Below are 21,754 nucleotides of genomic sequence, written 5' to 3'. Positions count from 1 at the left end.
ATTTGCAAATGGCATATCAGATAAAGGGCTAGTATCCAAAATCTATAAAGAGCTTAGCAAACTCAACACCCAAAGAACAAATAATGCAATCAAGAAATGGGCAAAGGACATGAACAGACATTTCTGCAAAGAAGACATCCAGATGGCCAACAGACACATGAAAAAGTGCTCCATATCACTCGGCATCAGGGAAATACAAATCAAAACCACAATGAGATACCACCTCGTACCAGTCAGAATGGCTAAAATTAACAAGTCAAGAAATGACAGATGCTGGCAAGGATGCAGAGAGAGGGGAACCCTCCTACACTGTTGGTGGGAATGCAAGCTGGTGCAACCACTCTGGAAAACGGTATAGAGGTTCCTCAAAAAACTGAAAATAGAGCTACCCTATGACCCAGCGATTGCACTACTGGGTATATATCCTAAAGATACAAACAATGGTGCTCCGAAGGGGCACGTGCACCCGAATGTTTATAGCAGCAATGTCCACAATAGCCAAACTATGGAAAGAACCTAGATGTCCATCAACAGATGACTGGATAAAGAAGATATGGTATATATACACAATGGAATACTACACAGCCATCAAAAGAAATGAAATCTTGCATTTGCAATGACATGGATGGAACTAGAGGGTATTATGCTTAGCAAAATAAGTCAATCAGAGAAAGACAACTGTCATATGATCTCCCTGATATGAGGAAGTAGAGATGCAATGTGGGGGGTAGGGGGGGTAGGAAAAGAAAAAATGAAGAAGACAGGATTGGGAGGGAGACAAACCATAAAAGACTCAATCTCAAAAAACAGACTGAGGGTTGCAGGGTGGGAGGGGGGACAGGAGAGGGTGGTGGGGATATGGACATTGGGGAGGGTATGTGCTATGATGAGTGCTGTGAAATGTGTAAACCTGGCGATTCACAGACCTGTACCCCTGGGGATAAAAATACATTGTATGTTTATTAAAAAAATAAATTAATTTTAAAAATGGATACAATTTTTGAAAGCAACAAGTTCAATACTCTGGAAATTGAGCGAGGGGGATACAACAAATGGAGACTCATTTGTTCAAAAAAAAAAAAAAAAACCCAAAAACCCCAGCTATTCAATCTCAGTTAAGAACAGCAGGAGATTGCAACAACCTCCACCAGGGCTGTCCCAGTCCCCCACCAAGCCCTTGCACTATGGTAATGCACCCAGGGAGAGGCAAGCTGTAAAAACCAGTGGCTTTGTTGCCAGAGGGGGCTCACTTAGATGGAGCTAAGAACAGGAAAATTCCACACCCAGGATCATTGTCACAAACAGTAATGATCGTGGCAGCAAAGAAATGGAGAGGGTCAATAGCACAGCAAGCCTGAAATTGTTATCTGGATTGGAGCAAGCAATGGACATTGACCAGCCATGAACTTGGTGAAGGCACATGGGGAATGGACAGCCCTGTGGGCCTTGACAAGCCCCCCCATGTTCCTGCCATCTGGAAGGTCACACACAGGCTTGAGGCTACACGCAGGCCCAGGTGAGAGAACCCCCAGCTATCAACACGTCCCTATCTAAAGGCAAGGTCATGTACACAGACAGAAAATCTGTGAAAGGGCCAAAGAATCCAATCTGTGGCACAACGGTGAGTGTCTGACCATTGACTACAGTTCTCAACCCACATATAGCTCCATCTGTATCAGGGAAAGCCTCCCAGATTCACAGTGTTTGATTACAACCTGTGCCATCCATTACGCTCTGCTGACAAAGGGGCAGCCCCTAAGAATCCAGGATTTATAATTAAAACAGGACTGAAAAACCCAAGCAGAGACATCAATAACCTCATACCGTGGGGAAGGCAGACTCCATAAATCTAGCCCACGTACATTACTAAATAATTGGGGAAAGATCAGAATCTGGAGATACTATAATGTATTATCTAAAATGTCCAGTCTTCAACCAAAAAAAAAAAAAAAAATCAAACATAAAAAGAAATTGGAAAGTGATGGCCTAAGCTCTCAAGGAAACAAACGAAAAAATTAATCAGTAGAAACCCTTCATGGGCTTCAATGTGTGCCTTAACATAGACCTCCAAGCAACTATCTTAATGCAGAATTCTCACTCATGCCTGACTCATGATCCACTACAGCAAGTCCTAATAACTGGTAGAGGTTCAGAGGTTACCAGGTCCTCCTGGGCTCTGTGGAGTGATGACACATCCTTCCCCTTCACCCTCCCAGGCTCAGATTATGAGTCCTTGAACCACGTGGGAGAAGCCTAGCTCATGGCCTCCACTTACAGAGCCCTGTTGTGTCCTAGAATATTGCAAAGAGTTTTCTCTCCAATATTCAACAAGGATGCATCCAATAAGCATGTGGTCTGACTTCTCACATTAACCTGGACATGCCAGAAAGGCAATGAGAGACTCCAGGAATAATGCAGAGCCAGGGATGGGAATCCTTCCCCAAATCACACCTTGGCAAGTAGGATGGTGTCAAGAATCTGTGTCTGTGGAATCAAATGTTCATTCGGGGAGCCATTTGGGTGTGAGAGCACAGCGCCTCTTTCCTGAAACACACAACATGACCTAGTGGTCACCATGGCCCAATGGCTGCCATCTGTTGTGTACCTTCTAGGTGCCAGGCACTTTGTTATGCCCTAGGAGTGTTGTCCGTGTTCATACAGCTATCAGATATAAAAGGGGTAAGGATGAATGGAGAGATGGCATAAACAAGGATTTGAGTACATGTCTGTCTGATTCTAAACTGCATGCTTTCAACCACTGAAAAATGATCAAATCAACCCATAAGGGTGGGACTATGTCTCTATTATTTAACTGCATATGCTCATAACTGTCTATAGAATGCTGTGTGAACACACACACACACACACACACACTCATGCAGTTGGGTTGGTTAACATCGAATGGAGGAGTACATGGATCACTCAGTTGGTTAAGCATCTGCCTTCAGCTCAGGTCATGATCCCAGAGTCTCAGGATCAACCCCCACATTGGACTTCCTGCTCAGAGCAGAGCCTGCTTCTCCCTCTGTCCCTCAGCTCACTTGTGCTCTCTCTCCCTCTTTCTCTCTCTCTCTCAAATAAATAAACAAAATCTTTTAAAAAATGAATGGAAAATGTGTACAATTATTAAAACAGAAAACCCCAACTTGAGGAAGACAGTAAGGTGGGCAACAAAAGAATAGTGAATACATTGCAGGGGCTAAGGCCATGGGAACGCCTGAATAATGGTTCAGCAATGCTCAGTGGGCAGCTCCCCCTCCTAGCCCTGGGCTCCTAGGGGTCCCTCCCCAGCAGAGAGGGGCTCAGACAAATTCAGAGGAAATTGGGGGTGTCCACAAAGGTCTGAAATGGAACAAGAGTGGCTGTCATCAAGAAGATAGATGACATCCCTTAATTGTGTTCTTCAGATCACGCCTGCAGGGACAGATTTTGTTGGTTAAAATCAATCAACACTTCAGCACTCTAGGAGAAGAGGGCAGGCCCTGGGGTTTCCTCACATCGATCGAGGAGACTGGGCAAGTCCTGCCTGAGCAGCAGAAAGATCGAAGAGACCAGAAGCTGGGACATGGCCAAGGTGAGCTAACAGAACTCCTTGAGTGACCTGCCTGAGATTCCACCATTTGTGGTCATTCTGGGTGGGCTTCAGTGCAGGCAGCTGCATAATCTTAGCTAGACAGGATAACCTAGGGGAGAGGAATGACACCTAAGGTGATCAGATCGGGGGACAGGATCATTTTGGAGAACCGAGCATGTGCCTGGGTGTCTGGATAGGACAGGGACAGCCTAAACATCTGGAGATCGGAGTGAGGATACCACTCCCTAGACCAGACCACAGAAGGTCAGAGTGGACAGGACTTCCTTCATCATTTTGCTTAAGCCAGTTCAAATAATGAAGATCAGATTTCTAGGCCATGCCCTTACCAATAACTTCTCAGCTGACCATCACTGGCCAGCAGATAAAGCCCAGATTCTCTCGTCCTGCCAACAAGGATCCTTAGTCTGGGCCCTGACAATACCCTCAGTCTCTCTTCTTGATGCATGGCATCCTTTGTGCTCCAGCCATACTAAACAAGCCATGCAACCTCACCACTGGACCTTTGCACATGCCATACACAGTATGGGTTGTCTTCACTCTTTCTCCTATCTAATTCCTCCAAATTGTCCCATAGGGCTCAGCTCAATCATCACCTCCTCTGAGGAGTCTTCCCTGAATAGCCCCCCACCCTGACTGCAAACATCAAACATTTTACTGGTGTTCTCTGGGGTGTCCCAAAGACATTGTTCTGCATAGAAAGAGCCTGTCTGAGTCTTTCCCTCACCCAATGAGACCATGTTCTGTCTATCCCAGTATCTCTGGCATCCAGCACAGGGCCTAATGCAAAGCAGACACTTGGTGAAAGCTGAACGGAATCAAAGATAATGATTTTAAATTAACATATTACGGATGGCATATTCTGTATAGAAATTCACTAGACCCCCTGCCTATCCTCAAAGGGCTCCCATTCAAAAGTCTTATGTGAACACAAAAAGATGCTCCACCTCATGGATCATCGAGGAAATACAAATAAAAACCACAGTGGGATGCCACTTCACCCGCCTTCGGATGGCTCCCATCAAAACAAAAACCAAAACAATAGAAAACAACCAGTGCTGGCAAGTGTGTGGAGAAATTGGAACCCACGTGCACTGTTGGTGGGAATAGAAAATGGGGCAGCCACTGTGGAAAACAGTGTGGCATTTTTCTCAAAAAATTAAACACGGGATTACCATATGACCCAGAAATCCCATGTCTGGGCATATACCCCAGAAGAAATGAAAGCAGAGTGTCCAAGAGCTATCTGTACACCCATGTTCTTAGCAGCATTTTTTACAATGGCCAAAAGGCAGAAGTGACTCAAGGGTCCATTGACAGATGGATAAGGAAAATCCTCCATAGATACACACAACAGAATACTACTCATCTTTAAAAGGAAGGAGGTTCTGACACCTGCTAAGATATGGATGAATCTATGGGAATTCTGCGAAGTGCAATCAACCAATCACAAAAGGAAAAGTACTGTGTGATTCTACTTATACGAGGTAGAGCTATCAATTGCATGGAGACAGAAAGCAGAATGGCAGCTGCCAGGGGCTGAAGGAGAATGAGGAGTCCGTGTTTCATGGGGGCAGAGCTTCAGTTTTAGGAGACAACAGAGGTGCTGGAGATGGACGGTGGTGATGCTTGCACAACGAAATGAATGTGCTCAATCCCACTGAACCGGACACTTAAAAATGGCTACAATGATAAATCTGATGCCGTGTGTACTGGGCTACAATAGTCAAAATAAAGAAAAAAAGAAAGCAAGCCTTGTGCGCAGAATCTGAAAGCCTGGGTTCAAATCACAGCTCCATCAGTACCGGCTAGGCAGTGATGGCCTCAGTTGCCTCTGCTGCAAAATGGGGATAATTCCCAGAGTGGGAAGACTCTATCTTTTGAGGTCTATTTCAGGCGAAGCATCTGAAATTTTTTCACCTCGTGCCTGTGTTGCAATGAGTTTGCGCATACATAGTACAAGGCATGTGCCCTTTTTGTTCAAGAGACACAAAGAATCCAGCAGGTGCCCACCAAATGAATGTCCATTGTTAGGAAAGAGTCCCATGGGGGTGCCACGTATTAGACCCACAGGGGACCTCATCAGGGCCCCTTTCACACCCTGCCAATGAATTCTCTCTGCTGCCATCTAGTGTCTGATGACCATATTGACCTTTCTTCACTGTCAAACTTGTCTTCTGAAATCCTGAGGTCTTAACTGCTTTGCACACAGAAGCTGACAGTTTGCCCACCCAAGCACGTGTTCATGTATAATTCATGGTGTATCACGTTGCCTGGAAAATGAATATTTATCAGCTTTTTCATAAGAAGCAGGGTGGTGTTTCCTTTTGTTGCTACCAAAATTCTATGCTGTAGCAAATGAAATTTGTGAGCAAATAAAAAGAATGAGAAGAAGTGAAAACTCCCAGCCAAGTCCATTCCACTTGTAATTTTCCATTTTCTGAGGCCCTCCAGCATGCGTATGGAGGTGGTTTCGGTTTGGCTACAACAGAGGACCGCTGAGTCGTCCAGAATAGCATGCTACCATATGCTTTACCTATTGCCCCCGCAGCAAACTCCCCCACACCCCACATCGGGCTGTTTTTGACTGCAGAAGAGCCTAAGACCTTTTCCATGGCTCCATTCCAGATGCTCGGGACACAGATCAAGTGGGGGGTGACCAAGGACAAGGAACCCCACATGAAGATTGGTATAGACTGGCTGGTGGCATCAAGCCCGGCAGCTTCAGGACTTTCTAAAGGGGCTGCCACCAAGGGAGGGGATTTCCCTGCACCACACCAGTCGGGTCTGATGTCCCCTCCCTATGGTGAGTTAGGAGGGCTATGTAGAAGGCCCTGCCTTGTCGGCAGAAAGGGACCTGTGCCCTGGTCTCTACCACAGCAAAAAGCCATGAAGGACCTAAGAATTGGGACTCCCATTTACTCTTCTTGCCTCATGACCCTCCGACTGAGTGTTCCAGTGCTGATGATCTCAGAGACATGGGGGCACACTCCCCTGCAGGTGGAGTCTCAATGGGGTTGTGAACATGAGGTCTGTGTGGCTCAGTTGCCATCCCTCTGGTCTTGCAAGAGGGTCCCGATCCAGTACTGACGTTCATGATGATGATGACAGTTCATGTACACTGAGCCCCGTGCTGAGCCCATGAACTCCACCACTGCGTGTAATCCTCAAAACACTCTCTACAGGGGCACCTGGGTGGCTCAGTGGGTTAAAGCCTCTGCCTTCGGCTCAGGACCCTGGGATCGAGCCCTGCATCAGGCTCTCTCTTATCGGGGAGCCTGCCTCCCCCTCTCTCTGTGCCTGCCTCTCTGCCTACTTGTGATTTCTGTCTGTCAAATAAATAAACTATTTAAAAAAAAAAACACTCTCTACAGGGAGGCATTATTGTCTTGTCCACTTTACAGAGGAGAAGACTGAGACAGAAAGATGTCACAGCTCGCTTACGTTCACACAGCCCCAGTTGGGAGCAAATGGCGGCCCTGTTTGACTCTGGAGCCCTGCTCTCTCAGCTGCCCCCCTGGAAGCCACAAACATGGGTTCACAGACAAAACCCACAAATGCTTGGCTGTGTGGCCTCGGGAGAGGCAATTCATCTCCCTGAGGTTCCATTTTCTCATCTGGAAGAGGGACACAATGGCTCTCGGTTTGCAAGGCTGTCAGGAGGAGGCAGGTTTTGCAAATTCTAAAAGGCTCTGTGATCATTGACCGACCAGTGGTCATTCCTGGCAAAAATATCTATCGATGGCTTGACACTAGCATAAAGACAAGGTCCTAGCCATGGGGGTTTATGGTGGAGTTGGAGAAAGGAAACACACCGGGGCAGAAATATAAAGTGATGCATTTGTATTCATTCATTCGTTCATTCATTCATTCATTCAATGGACAATTTATTGAGCCCTTGCCCTAAGCCAGAAAGCATGTAAGAAATGAACACAATTTCAGAGGGAAGGGCTACATGCACATTAGAACAGGACGATGTGAGGAGCTCTGAGCCAGAATCTGAATAGCAAGATGGCACCAGCCAAGAGTGCTCCGGAGAGAGGGAAGAGCTAGTGCAAAAGTCCTGAGGCAACATTCATGATGATTCTCTAAGATGGGGGGGGGGGGGGGGGGGCTCTGGTGTGAGGTACTTCCTGAACACTGGGGACTGTGAAGTTCTCTTTTCACAGACTACCCTGGGGTTCTGGTGCTGAGTGGAACTCCTTTTGGAAAGTGTGGCTTTTCATCTGGCTTGGGGACCTTCTAGTGTGCATGCACTCTTCTCGTGGCCTTAATAGTGTCCTCCCACACTTCCTCACGCAGGGCTTCAGGAGGCCATCCCTAAGTTACAGTGCGGGGGGGGGGGTGCAGTCTGGAGCAGGGGCCTGAGACAAACCTCATTCTGCCTCACTTTTGCCCCTAGGGCCCGGGTCTCTGATCCCTGCTGGTCCAGATGCCCCTCCGGGGCAATCCCTCTGGAACAGAAGCACCCAGGGCCCTGCACCCCCTCTTGTCCCACATACCTTCCTCTCGTCTATTCCCTCGGAGGCCAACATGAGCTTCTTCATGAGGACAGGGTCCAGCACCTGGAATTGCCGGCGGAACTGAGGGAGCCCCACATGGTCAGCATAGCCTGGTGGGAGGGGAGGTGGGGGCGGGGCCAGAGCAAGCAGAAGAATAGGAGTCCAAGTGAGAAGACCAGCCCGGGTCCTGACTCGCAGGCAGCCCCGGCCCTGCTCCCAGCCTGTCAGTAAACTTGCTGAGTAGACTCACTTCTTGGGACCTCAGTTTCCCCACTTGTCAACTTAACAGATTGGGTTCAATCAGCATTTTACAAATGTGTTCCCCAGTACCCAAACCCTATAAAATGCTCCACTGAACACTTGAAAAAGCAGCACTCTTGTCTGCCCCTGGAGGGTCACACTGTGTGCCTATGTCAAAAGTCTCCTTGGACCACTGCAGGGAAGATGCCAGATCGGCTTTGCTGAAAACTTCCTTGACAATGGGAACAATTTTTTTTGTCTACCATTTATGACCACCCCATAGGCTACATGGATAGGCTGCATTGGGTATTTTCAAAGGTTTTTTTGTCTGTTTGTTTTAAATCTAGCATGTAGGATGGACATGTGCACCCTTCTGGAAAGCTCCCGAGAGGTGACATTAGAGCAGACCTCTGAAGGAGCCATAAGAGCTTTGCCACAGGATTGGGTGTGGAAGACAGAGGGGGCCAGAGAGGGGAAACCAAGACTGTCTCTTTTGTCATAGCAAAAAACAGCATTTAGTGAACACTTCTGTGCACCAGACGCTAGATTAACAACTTCCTTGCATTATAGACACTGAGGGGCCTCCATTATTGGACCCATTTTATAGATGTGCAAATTAAGGCCCAGAGAGTTCAAGTCATCTAGCCCAAAGTGGTATGGATAGTAACTCCCCTGGCTATGATTCAGACCCGGACAGTAATCCAGTAGAGAGTAGCCAACAATAAAGTCAAAGATGAGCAGGGACCCAATCTCAAAGAAACATGAAGTCAAATTCCAGGCCTCAAGGTTTGGACTTGGTCCTGGATACAAGGGGGCCTCAAAAAGACCCTTTCACTGGCCAGATGGGAGATGGTACAGAAGGTCTGGCAAAATCTGACCCCACTTTGAGACTTCACAAGAAGCCCAAATGCATGAACCATGAGGCAGAATGATAGTGGTGGGTATGTGTGGTGAATCCAGGAAGCCTTCCTGGGGGAAGAAACCTCAGGCCAGGTTCCCAGGAGACTGACCACTCAGAGACAGGGACTGGGAGGTCACAAGCACGCCCATTTGGGTCAGACTGATCCGGGCTCCCATTCCATTTCTGCTCTTACAAGCCCTCTGACCCGTCATGAATGACCTCAGCTTGTTGAGGTTCAAGTTCTTCACTCATATCAGGTGCGAAGAACAGGATCTGATCACAAGGTAACCATAAGGATTGAATCCAGTGACAGGTATGTATAAGACACTAACACGCACTGAGGCTTTCCCACATCTGGGCAACTCTTCTATGTTAGTCTCTTACAAACTCATCAAGTTGCCCGTCAGCAACCTGGGACCTGAACAATTAGGGCAGAAAGAGAAGCATGATCGAGGAACTTGCCAGGGGTTGGCCACAGCTATGCCCAAGCCGACCAGCTCCAAGGTCTGACCTGGCCACCAGGCTGCATGTGGGAAATGTCACACAGGATTATTTCAAAGGATTTTAAAAAAATTTGCTATATGCCAGGCACTGGGCTAAGGGCTCCGTAAGAATGACAGCAGTCAGTAGATGTCTTAATGCTGTACCAGCATGTCGTAGACATTCAATACTCTGCATGTACACGTGTGTCATGTGTGCACTTGGATACACACACAGAGGCATGATATGTGTGTGAATTCAAATTCATAAATTTTGGATAGGTGCATGTATCTGTGTGCACACATACATTTCTCTTACACGGCATAAAAGAGACAGGAGACACTTGGAGTAGGAAAAAAATGAGGAACTGACCAGGCCTCAGAGGCAGACAGTGGAAACTATCATGAAACATCAAATCTTTACATGGTTGGAAAATTTCATCCTGCCCCAGACGGACTGCACTGAGAAGGCAGAGGGCAGACACCGCAGTGAGGACCCAAGGCTGAGATGGTGGGGACGGCTGGCCCAGGCAGGAACACGGGGGTTCTAACTGGTAGTCCAGAGTGTCTGCAAAGGCCCAGTTCCTCCTGCCAGCCAGCCAGGACAGAATCAATTGGGCATGATTGTGACCATTCTGCTCTTCTCCTGTGACATTATCTGTCACCCCTCACCTGAGGTCATGCAAGCAGGAGGGAAAAAAAATCAGTGAGACGCTCAGAGAAGTGAGGGTCTCTCCTTTGCTCCCAGCTGCTTCCAGCTTCTCTGTCAAATTCTTGATGCTCCGGGGGCTGGTTATTAATGCGGTGGGAGGGGACGGGGCCATGGCCAGGTGAAGTCGGCCACAGAGAAGTTCAACGAACAGGTGCTCAGCTTGCCAGGCTCCCCACCAGCCCCAGCCACCCCATCCTCTGCAGAGACCGTGCCTGGGCCCTTTCTAATGTCAGAAAGGGGAATCCACGCAGCAGCCTCTGGGGTCCAAGAGGCAGAAAAGAATCCGAAGGATTCAGCACAAACTCAGCTCTTGAGATGAGCTATATGGACAGCTCAGGCACATGCTTGCTTTCTAAAATAGAGACCTAAAGATTTCATTCCTCTGATTCAACGCGCATCTTCCCCTGGCCAACCCCCCACCTCAACCCACTGAAAACCAAACCTCCAAATGTGGCCTGCCTTATCAGCCACAAGTGCCCTGTGCATCTTGAACCCCAGTCCCTGGAAAATCCAAGCTCTTCCCTGCCTCTGAGCCTTTGCATATGCTGATCTGCCTGCCTCACGTTCTACCTCCCAGACGCCAGCTGCTTACTCTGTATCATGACCCAAGTAAGAGATTACCTCCTCCCGGAGGTTTGCCCCCATCTCCCCAGGGAAAGCACGGAGCCCCCTCCTCTAGGCATCTGGGAATTCTTGCATCTCCGGATGGCAGCACAGGCCCCTGTCATGTGTTCCCACCTGAGTTCTCAAACCAGGCTGAGCATCTTGAAGACCAAGGTATTTTCACCATGGGAATCTCACTCTCCATCCCCACATACAAGCTCCCTGGACACCTGCCTTTGAAAGGAAGGTGGGCCGGACATAACCCAAGCTTTCCAGGAGCACACATGTCACTCAGGAGATAGGTGCTTTGGCTCTGCCCTGCCCCCACCAAGGTATGACCTTGAGCATGTCCTTCCACGTCTCGGAGCTTCCTTTTTCTCATCTGTAACCACAGCTTCCCTTTCACAGGCTCATTACTTTAGAGAATAAATAGGACGCTGCGTGGAAAGCTGAGGCATGTAGCACATAATGCTCCCATCCCTTGGCTACTACCAGTTTGCAAGCTTCAAGGACTCAGACATCAGGTGCTCACTCCCTGGCTGTCTCTTACCTGTCCTGTGCAGACGCAGTGACTCCAGGATGTGGGAGCCGGCAAGCTGCACCCTCAGCGCGGGGATGTCCAAGGGCAGGGGCTCACCTGTCCCTGGCTTATCTCTACCAGGCTGCAGTGGGGTCAGAGATCCCTGCCTGCCCCCGCTCGCCACCGCAAGGCAGTGGACGAAGTATAACTGAGACCGTCTGATCACGCTGGTCAACGCGTCCTAGGACCAAAAGGAGACGGGTCAAGGCCCGCTGCCCTGGGGTACGATGGACAGAGACGCTCCCCTAGCATCCACTCAGCCTAGCCTGGGCATCTCTGGGGGTCCCCAAGTTCTATGCCAAGGATCGCCTATCTACAGCCTGGTTCACACTCAAGAGGAAAAGGGGAACTTTATAACAGCCCTTGTAACAGATGGGGAGACTGAGGGCCCCAGGTCCCACAGACCCCTCCCAGAAGAGGCAAGCTAGAACCCAGGACCTAGGCCTATAGGCTCTTCCTGTAGAATACATTGTGAGGTCTTTTTCAAAACTTGCTCTTCCCGTAGTCCACCTTCTGGACTCAGCCTGACCACTGACCAGTCACAGCGCCCTCATTTGTTACTGGATGAATGTGTCTGGGTCACCTGTTCCCAGCCAGTGCTAGATCCTGCTGCCCTCCCCCCAAGAGAGCCTTGTGATGAAAATAAGGCATCTGAGAGCTGAGGAAGGCAGGGGGGCTGGAATAGCTGGGATATTTGTCACCAGGGTCAGTATCCTAGGAACCTCCCACAGCTGCCCAAGGCAACGCAGAGCAGCCCAGGCTTTGGTCTCGGACGTGGATAGATCAGGGACTTGATGGAAGATGTCTCTTTGCTGCCCTGAACCTCAGCTCCCTCCTCTGCAGAGCACAGTGTGAAACCTGCCCCTCCAGGCTCGCTGAGGAGGGGAGAGGCAGATGCGGGCTGCTAACTCATCCTGGAGAAGGGCACTGGCTACGGCTCCATGGGGACAGGGCTCCCGCTTACCATCTGTAGCTTGATCTGGGAACACGGGGCTTTCCTCTTCACAGCGGCCAAGCTGCTGGCAAATGCCCTCCTTACCGCACAGCTCCTCTGCAGGGCCTGCTGGGAGGTGCCCTCCAGGCCGGCCACAGCCCGGCACACGGGGGGCAGCTTGGCCCGGGACTGGAACAGGCTCCTCAGCTCCTCCCTGACGGAGAGGAGGGGAAGGAGAAAGGAACTTAGGGGCTCACGGGGAATGGGCCCCACCTTGCTTCTTGCGAACCTACTTTCTGAACCCTCCCCTTCTATCACACCTCCCAGATGCCACACTTTAACCCTCAGTCCCTTCTGCCAGACAAGCCTTTGCTTGGTGGCGAACACCGCTTCTTTCTCCAGGCTCCTCCCTCCCCTGATTTTCCAGCAGCAAGAACAGTGAAAAGACCTACTGGATGTCAGTCGTTACCGATGGGCCTGGGGAAATCCCACCGAGCCTGCGCTTGCTTACGGAGCAAAGGCACCTGGGTTCTCTCTAGAGCAGGCCTAGCACACAGTAGGTGTTTATGCCACACAGTTCATGCAAGAAAGAACAACTCACAGACTGAAGAGGCAGTTTCTGGCCCTGCAAGCTAGCATTGGTGAAGTGCCCGGCCTGATGCCCAGCGGCAGATAGGGCCTTCCCTCGGCACCCCTGTAACACACAGCTATAGGGCCAAGGCTCCCCAAGTGTCTGTTCTGAGAAATCTGAGATGCCTTGCCTTCTTGTTTGGGCCGATAGGGACGAAGAACTCCAGGGAGGTCCTGTGGCGCCCTTGGACAGGGCTGGGAACCAGAGAAGGCCTCGCATGCCTCCCGGGTCCCATCAGCCCCCTCCCCTCCAGTGAAAGCATGCAGGCAATTTCTATCACTGTCTGCCATCCAGGCCAAGCCCCAGCCCCAGCCCTGCAGCCCCACTATCTGCCTCCCTCTATGCCTCCTCAGACTATCCAAACTAGTAAGGATCTTCGTCCAAAGGATCCAAAGGTATTTGGAGTGGTTAAATTCTTGGCAGAATGCACAGATTCATAATGGCTTGACTACACTGGTATTGAAATGAAAAGCTGGGGCAGACCTGGGGGAGCTCCCCCCCATCCTGGAAGCAGGAGCTCTGAGAGGGCAGGTCAGGGCCCCGGAGGAGGTGGGCACCACCTCCTAGTACAGGGAGAAGAGGCTCCTTTGTAAGCCCTCAGCTATGTTATGCCACCAGAACCTCCCATTTCTCTGACTATGAAACTGAGGCCCACATCATGCAGCCTAAAAGCCGTGAAAGCAGAAGTTGAACATTTGCCTGACTCCAAAGCTGTGTAGTATTCACTGGATTGTGCAGCCTGGTCTAACACAGGCTTCTTTTATGGGAAAGGAGGCCAAACAAGCAAACAAACACAAAGGAGAAACAGTGACTGCCCACAGTCACCCAGGTGAGGAGGGGCAAGGCTGGGACCTGACTCAGGTCCCCTGGCCCTCTATGCTCATGGACCTTCCTTCAGCCCCACCCCACCCCCCTCCGGTGTGCTCTCCCTTCAGGAACTACGTGCCCTTGAACTCTCCTGCACCATCGTGGGCTGAGAACTTCTGCAAGGACCACGTACATAGACTCAAGTCGGCCCCAGTCCTGCCACTCTTTGGCTGTATGATCAAAGGAGGGCCACTGTGCCTACTGGGGCCTCAGTTTTCTCATCTGTGTAATGGGGCTAAGGAGGCAGTGTTGTTGTAAGGATTAACAAGATACTTAGCGGGCATTTATCCTGACATAGGGCACGCTGCCATGGGTGGTCAGTAAGGATCACCTCCCTCTTCTGGCACCCCACCCCACCCCCCAGCACCTCCCTGGTGCCCTCGGCTTCTCTCTGGTGTCCTAGCTCTGCCCCTGCAGGGTTCCAGCAGCGAAGCTGGGAGGATCAGCCTATAAACTTGAGGGTACAGGCACACACCCACAGAAGCATTTCCAGTAACTGTGGCCCGCAAGCCACCCTTGCCGCCAGCATTTTCTGAGCAGGCCATCAGGGAAGGCGGTGTGCGTTTTTTTTTTTTTTTTTTTTTTTAACACCACAAAACATTATTGCTTCTGTTTTATGACCCCCCCCTAGTTCTAGGATGTCCATAAAATCGTTCCAGTCACATCATCTCCCAGCTACTTAATGAAAGGCAAGCAGCCAAAGGAAGAAGTCTTGGCTTTCTGGCCTTTGTCCTGTACCAGCCCACGGTCCATCGGATCTTGGGGACGGGGTTGCTGGACGGACCCTCCGTCATTGAGTTATTGGGACAGCATGGCCCAAGTGGGGAGGCCGGTCCAAATCCCCGCCGGCCAGGCTCACCGTTTGGACTGCTGCAGCACCTGTGGGGCGTCCAGGGCTGAGAGGTTGGGCTTGGCTCTGTGGAGCCAGCCTGCGAGGTCATAGCGGACAGGGTCCTGGCCCAGCTGGTGGAAGATCTCGAACTGGAGGGGCTGCTCACAGGACCGAAAGGCAGAGGTCCCTGAAGGCAGACATAGCATGTGAGTGGTGGGGTGCAGGGTGTGGGGGACACTCTGCGATCGCTTGTCATCACTAAAAACACATTTTTTTCCACTTAAGTATGTTTCCAGAGAGCCAAAGCTCACAGTTCTGGGCACCCACCCCTCTCCTTTGTACGCATGTCTGTGCGTTCTTTCCAACACTGACTCGATTCCTCCTTGCTTTCTTAAACACAGGATACCTCTTTCCCACATGCAATCAGTGCGCACAATCGTCATGATCTTTTGCCATACCCTCATACTGCCTGGGTTGTTGCTTACTTAATATTTGTTTGAATCAACACACATTTATAAACAGGTAAGTCCCTTTATAAAGAAGCATTGCATGGCAGGTTGGGTGTGCACGCTGTATTTTCTGATAGTCATGGAAATAAAAACATAATCATTACGCATTTTGAAAATATGGGTGTGCCACCGAAAACTGTCTTGAATGGTACCAACCAAATAAACACACAGCACACTCTTGGGAGATGCTGACACACGCTTGACTGCAAGGGACAGGGTGAGAGGAAGGGGTTTGGAGGAGCGAGAGCGGGCCTGTGTTCAAATCCTCCCACTACGACTTACTGTTCTGTGGCAGGGGTAAGTCCCTAAATCTCTGACCCTCAGTCTCTTCCTCTGTAAACTGTGAATTATACATACCTCCCTGGGTGGCACAAAGCTTAAAGGAGATAATGTGCGTGAAATACGTTGGCATAGTGCCTGGGCCTTGGTTGTCACTCAGTAAGCCCTAGTGGGTGTCACAACCTTTTCTTACATTCAACCTTGTGACAGTGTCTGGGGCCACAAAGCCTTCGTGTCCGTATTCCTAACACCAGCATGGTGCCTGGTACATGAATGGAGTCCCCGAAGTGCTTGTGGAAGAAAGGGAGGGAGCGAGGGAGGGGGGGGGGAAGGAGAGAGAGAAAGGGGGGGAGATAAGAAACAAGGGAGGGAGGGAAAGTAAGAAAGGGGAAGAAGAGAAGGAGGAAGGGAGGAAAGAAGGGAGGGAGGGACAGAGGGAGGGAGGGTGCGGACGGAGGGAAGGAAGGGAGGAGCGAAGAGAGGAGCCCTAGTAACTAATCAATCACTCTGATCGCAGAGATGCTCTCAGGTGGAGTAATGGTCCCAGACCAATTACTCTCAGGTGCGGTAGTACTGTTTCGGTTCCTGTCTGTCTTCTACATTTCTATGAGTTCCCATCTTCCTAGTGTCAAAGCCTCAGCGCATTCTAGGGTCCTGAGTCCTTCCCTCCCATGCAATTTGCCACCTCTCTGCTGCAGGGAGCAAGGAAACGAGAAAGCCACATTGCTCAGAATTCCGTACGCAGCAAACGCCGTCTGGGAGTCTGAGGGCTTCTGATGCATGAGTGATGTGGGTGCTGTAGGGTGTGTGGTCTCTTGGAAGTCCACTGTGGTCAAGACCCAGGGCTGACCGAAGTTATCTGAAAGGGACACTTCTGGTGAAGTGACATATCCTTTCATCTAACACTTCCACGAGGCCTTCGGAGCCCACGGTCCCCGCCTTCAAGGGCCACCTTCCAACAAAAGCAAGAGAACAAAGCGGCCGCCTCACTCTGGTGTGTCCATCCACACTGCCTGTAGGAAGTCCGTGTTATCTGTTTGCCGCCTCCCTGTGTGGACTGGAAGTGGCTTGAGGGCAGCAACTGTGTTCACGCATCTTTACATCTCGCAGCAAGCACAGAGTTGGGCTTTGAGTGAAGATCCCAAGAGCATTTGGAGAGGGGGCACCAAAGGCAAGAGAGAAGAAAGGACATCCATGTGGGCTAAGGCCCAGCCAGCCTCTGCTGGACACATGGCCACGCATGAGGTCACGAGATTCTAGAAGGCGACTCTTGAGGTTCAGAGATGAGCCCGCTTGGCTGAAGTGGCACAGCACACAGGGACACAGTGTGCCAGGATGAGGACACAGGTCTGCTGGTCCGAAGCCCATGTTCATCCCCAGTGCTGGCCTGACACACAGAGGCATCCCATGTCCCAGGAACAGCCTCAGGAGACCACTCCCAGGCTCCCAGGAGCTCTGCTCAGCCCTCTCACCCTCCTCTTTCTTCAGGAGGTGGTTTCCACCAGTTTTGTTCATCCAAGCATTTCATAGGCTTCATTTGATCTCAGGAGTCCCATGGAAACAGATTGAAGACAGAGTCTGACCCACTACACCCCTCTCAAGACTGTACCATCACCTCTTCCAAGAGCCTGACACCCCCAGACAGGGGTAGGTGTTTCTGGGGCCCCCGGCACCCCCAGCAACCACCCTCTACATCTGCTTTGTAGATGCCTGTCGCCTAACTATCCACTGCGCCTGGGCCCCATGGGAGCCAGCCCAGCAAAGACACTCAGTGGAGACGTAACAGCAAAGCACTGGGTTCTCCAGAAAGCCCCCCATGTTCTGCCTGACTGAACATTCCCATTAACTCAGAGCTAATCAGAAAGCCCCACAGACAAAAGGGTTTTTTTTTTTTTTTAACCGAAATATCTGATTTAATGGGTCTATCTCTGTTGGGCCAGGACAAAAGACATTGAAGTCTCCCTCCTAGGAATGGACATCATCAGACCACCCTGCTCAAGGTGTCTGGAATTGCAGGTCGGGCCTCACAGGAGGAGAAGAGGGGGCCACAGGTGTCTCTCCCCAGATCCCCTCCAGCCCCAATCACTCCCCCCGTTGCCTTCTACTTATGAGCCTCCTCTGGGTCACCTGCCTAAAAGTCAGGATCCAGAAAACATTCTGTTGAAGAAACCCATCTCATTTGCTTCTGGATCATGGGGTTTTGCCATATTCATCTATTCTGCATCAAAGATGTACTGGAGCCTTCTCCAGGCCAGGGCCATTGTGGGACAAAGGGGAGAGGAGTGGCCAGGCCCCTGCCCTCATGAGCTGACATTCCTGTGAGGACAGGAGCATTCCATCCGGAGGGCTATGGGGGAGATCAGAAACGCAGGAGAAGAGAGAAGGGGGTGCGGGCTGGAGAGGTCATTATTTTTCACAAGGTGCCATCCGTCCTCACATAAGTCCCCTGAGGCAGGTGTCACCATTATTAGCATTTTACAAACAGGGGAGGTGACTTCCCAGAAGTCACATTCTGAACTCCTGGAGGCCAGAACTACCCTGTGGATTTGAGGTGGGATACTCAGCCCAGAACATACATACACACATATGTACACATACGCATACATACGCATATATGTACACATGCATGCATACATATATATCATATTTGACCTGAGAGTGGATTTTTTCTTCTGTTGCTTTTTTGCAGAAATTAAAAAACATTTGCATGGACCCCTAAAAGCGCTGTGCCTGGCAAAGTCAGCCCTAGGCCTGGCAAAGTCAGCCCTGGGCCAAATCCTCTAGGATGAACTTGGGTACCGGTGCTCTGAGCCTGTGCCAGGGAGAACGGCCAGAGCCCTCGGATGCTGCCGCTGTTTCTGTTCAGAAAATTGGGTCCTGATGCGAGTGCAGGAAGGCTCCATGGACGTCCCGGATGGAGGTCTCGGCAAATCCCTTTGCGGTACAGGCTTTTGCCATTACCTGCCCAGTGGACCATGGCAAAGAGAGCCGTCACGCGTCTTCTGCCAAATATTCTCCCAATTTCCCGTACACTACTCCAGGTGGACGTTCACCCCAAATATTCCATCGAAACGGTACTCATCTCGGTTGTCAGTGACCTCCATGCGGCCAAATCATTGGCCACTTCTCAGCCACGCCTCACCCTCCCTCTGCCTATGGCTTCCTTCCTAACCCAACCCTCTGTATTTGTGCACAGCCGAACACCAAAGAATTACCCCGGCTACCCCTCCTCCGTTGCTTTTCCTGGTCACTGGCCTCATCCCTGGGCCTTGACATTGAAATGTCCCGGAGCTGACCGCTGGGCCCTTGTCTCTGCCAACCTGGATTCCCTGCATGATCTCAACCAGAACTGTGGTCCTCAACCGTTTTACGGATTTCTTCATTTTATCCTCTGTCTCCTCTGCTAGAATGTCTACCCCAGGGAGGCAGAGATATCTGTCTTGTTCAGGATGGATCTCCTGGCCCAGGACAGTGGCTGCCCCGTGTGAGGGGCTCTGGAAACACTGCTGAATGAGTCACATGGTTGGGGGGGTGGAAGATCTCAGAGCCTATCTGCCTTCCAGATTGCTTTGTATCTGCCTGCTGACTCCATCTGGGGGGATCTCAGACCTCTCTACAAGCATCTCTCCAGAGTTCAGGGTCCTCACCCTGGGGGCTAAGAATACCAGCCACCAGACCGGTGACAGGATTCAGTGAAAGAGCATACATGAAGCTCTGAGCCCAGAGCCAAGTGTGGAGAATGGACAGCTTTCCTCCAACCCCTTAAGTGACGGGGAAAACAGTCTTCATCGCCATTGACAGCCCTGTGATCATCAATCGACACTCACAACACTCCACGGCCAATAACAAAGCTGATAATCTCTCCCCCAATCTCTGTCACAGAAATTCTGGTGAAAGGGAGGCAGGGGTGACCCCCCTCTAACCTCTTCATGTAAGCACTCCCCCGGGGCTAGTCAAGGTTTGCTTAGAGTTGCCCTCGGTGATGCATGGATAGCCAGACTTGAACTTGGAGCTGAATGAAGCCAAAGTCCAAAGTCAGAGTCCAGGACCTCTGACCTCGTGGTTCCATCCGAATGTCTCCATCTCTCCTCTTGATGCTCCCTCTCCAGTTCAGCCCATGGCCAGTTGCCCTGGGTTCATACCCTCAGAGTCTGCCCAGCTCCTCTCTCACCTTCCAGACTGCCTTCCATACTGCCGCCTGCAGGAACTTTCAGAACATGAATCTGACCTTACTTCCTGCAGCATAGAGTCTTTCATGGCTTCTCAGAGCTCTAGGGTTGAAACTAATGTTTTTTTCGTGTGACCCACAAGCGGGGCCTCCAGTGGTCTGAGCCCAGGAAACATCTCTGACTTTGCTGTCCTGCACTGTGTCTCCTCTTCTTTGGTACATTTGTCTGCACGCCTCTCCCCCAGACCTCCTGGCTCCTGCAGGAATTTGGTCTGCCTGGCGCGCCATCAAGCACCAGGGTCTGTCATCTTGGGGTCAAACCCGGACTCCTCTGTTAGCTTGTCCATGCTCTCCCCACATCCTCCCCCGGCTGGCTCGCCACTGTGTAGCACAGTGCCCGGCACACAGTAGCCAGTCAACACATTTGCTGACTACACTGATCACTGATCGATGATCGATGATTGATTGATTGGTAAATAATTGATTATTGATTAATTGACTGATAAATTTCATTCACTGATAAATGAAATGCACACACAGGCATATGCACAGACATCTGTGCACTCAGAACAACCCCCCCCCCAACTATCCCCTGCATACAGACCTTGTCAGAGCTTTCTCTGCAGCAGACAAGGACAGATTCCAACTTCCAGGCTGGACTCGGCACCCTTCTCCCTGAGTCCTTCAGCCTGACTCCCTTACCTTCGGCCCCAGCACCTTTCTTCTCAAAGGCCGCACAGAGACGCTCCAGCACCACACTGTCACTGGAGCCTTCCACCCGGACCTCCTCGTCCAAGAGCCAGAAAAGGCCCCTGGCACCCTCAGCACCTCCAATGGCCGGTAAGCGGACCTGGTGGGAAATCCAGGATCAATGGGGAGCCCTGATTCCCGATGGAGGCCAGAGTCCTGGGCTTCTCTTCCCACCTCTGGGAGTCAGGGCCTCTGAGACCCATAGCATCACGACCCAGACACATCAGCCCAGAGCCGTGCTCCCAACGCACCCCCCCCAGATTCCCAGTGAGGAAACCTCAAAACTGTTACAACCCCTCAGTTTCAGGAGATCTGAACCGGCCTCTGTCCTCATTTCCTGTGTGACCTTGGGGAACTTACTGCCCCACTCAGAGCCTCATTTCTTTTTATGTAAAATGGAGACTGACAATACCTTCCTCGGAGAGCTATAGCGGGGAATCAACAAGGGAAAGCACTCTGTAAATTACACATTCTACGTACACAAAAGCGGCTCTGTATTTGTGCACAGCCGAACACCAAAGGATTAATTCCATCCACATCACTTCTGAGAAGTCTGCATTTTTTTTTTAACTAAAATCTTAAGGGGAAGGGGAGCACCGAAAGAATGTTCTAGAGGAGAAGGTGAACTTGGTTCAGTAGCACAGAATTCAAAATCTAGCCATGAGCTTCAGAAGCCATCTAGGTAACTCTGAAGTTTTGTTCCTGGGAACCAGAGAGGCCTAGAAAAGTAAAGAAGCTCGTTTGAGGGCCCCCAGCAAGTTGGCGTCACCCAAAACAGCACCAAGTGGTTATGGAGGAAATATGCGTGAGACACGATGCGACCAGCTGTCCCTTGGTGACTGGGACGCAGCAGCTTCCCAGGATATGAGAGAATTTCAGTGCTAGAGACAGCAAAGTCCCTTGGCAAGCTAGGACAGTTGGGCACCCTGACTGGGAAATACTGGCCCCCACCAAGAGGCCCAGAGAGGACACATCCTAGGTCACATGGAGAGGCACAGGGGCAGAACAGGTACCAGATCCCAGATATCCTGAGCCTTCACCTTGCCTTTCTTTATGGGGTTGAAATTCACAACCTGTCTGTCCTCAGAAGGTTGCTGTTCCCAGCCACTGTCCAAGTATCCAGGGGACCCCAAGGTCCCTCCTTCCTCACATTGCCCGGGTTGTCCCTTCTGGCC

General features: G+C 50.7%; 1 protein-coding gene across 1 annotated transcript in view; it reads right to left on the bottom strand.

Moving 5' to 3' along the window:
- MYO18B (myosin XVIIIB) overlaps positions 1–21,754 on the bottom strand; it is a 250,800-nt gene that overhangs the window by 156,950 nt on the left and 72,096 nt on the right. The window contains exons 17-21 of the mRNA XM_059409906.1: positions 20,532–20,679; positions 14,901–15,060; positions 12,574–12,757; positions 11,580–11,790; positions 8,095–8,204 (exon numbers count right to left, since the gene is read on the bottom strand). Coding sequence (XP_059265889.1) covers positions 8,095–8,204; positions 11,580–11,790; positions 12,574–12,757; positions 14,901–15,060; positions 20,532–20,679 — 813 coding nt within the window. The remainder of the gene's footprint in view (positions 1–8,094; positions 8,205–11,579; positions 11,791–12,573; positions 12,758–14,900; positions 15,061–20,531; positions 20,680–21,754) is intronic.

The sequence above is a fragment of the Mustela nigripes genome, chromosome 8 (genome assembly GCF_022355385.1).
Source record: "Mustela nigripes isolate SB6536 chromosome 8, MUSNIG.SB6536, whole genome shotgun sequence".
Classification (NCBI taxonomy): domain Eukaryota; kingdom Metazoa; phylum Chordata; class Mammalia; order Carnivora; family Mustelidae; genus Mustela; species Mustela nigripes.
The sequence above is the reverse complement of the archived record's forward strand: the minus strand, read 5'-3'. Positions and strand labels throughout refer to the sequence as shown.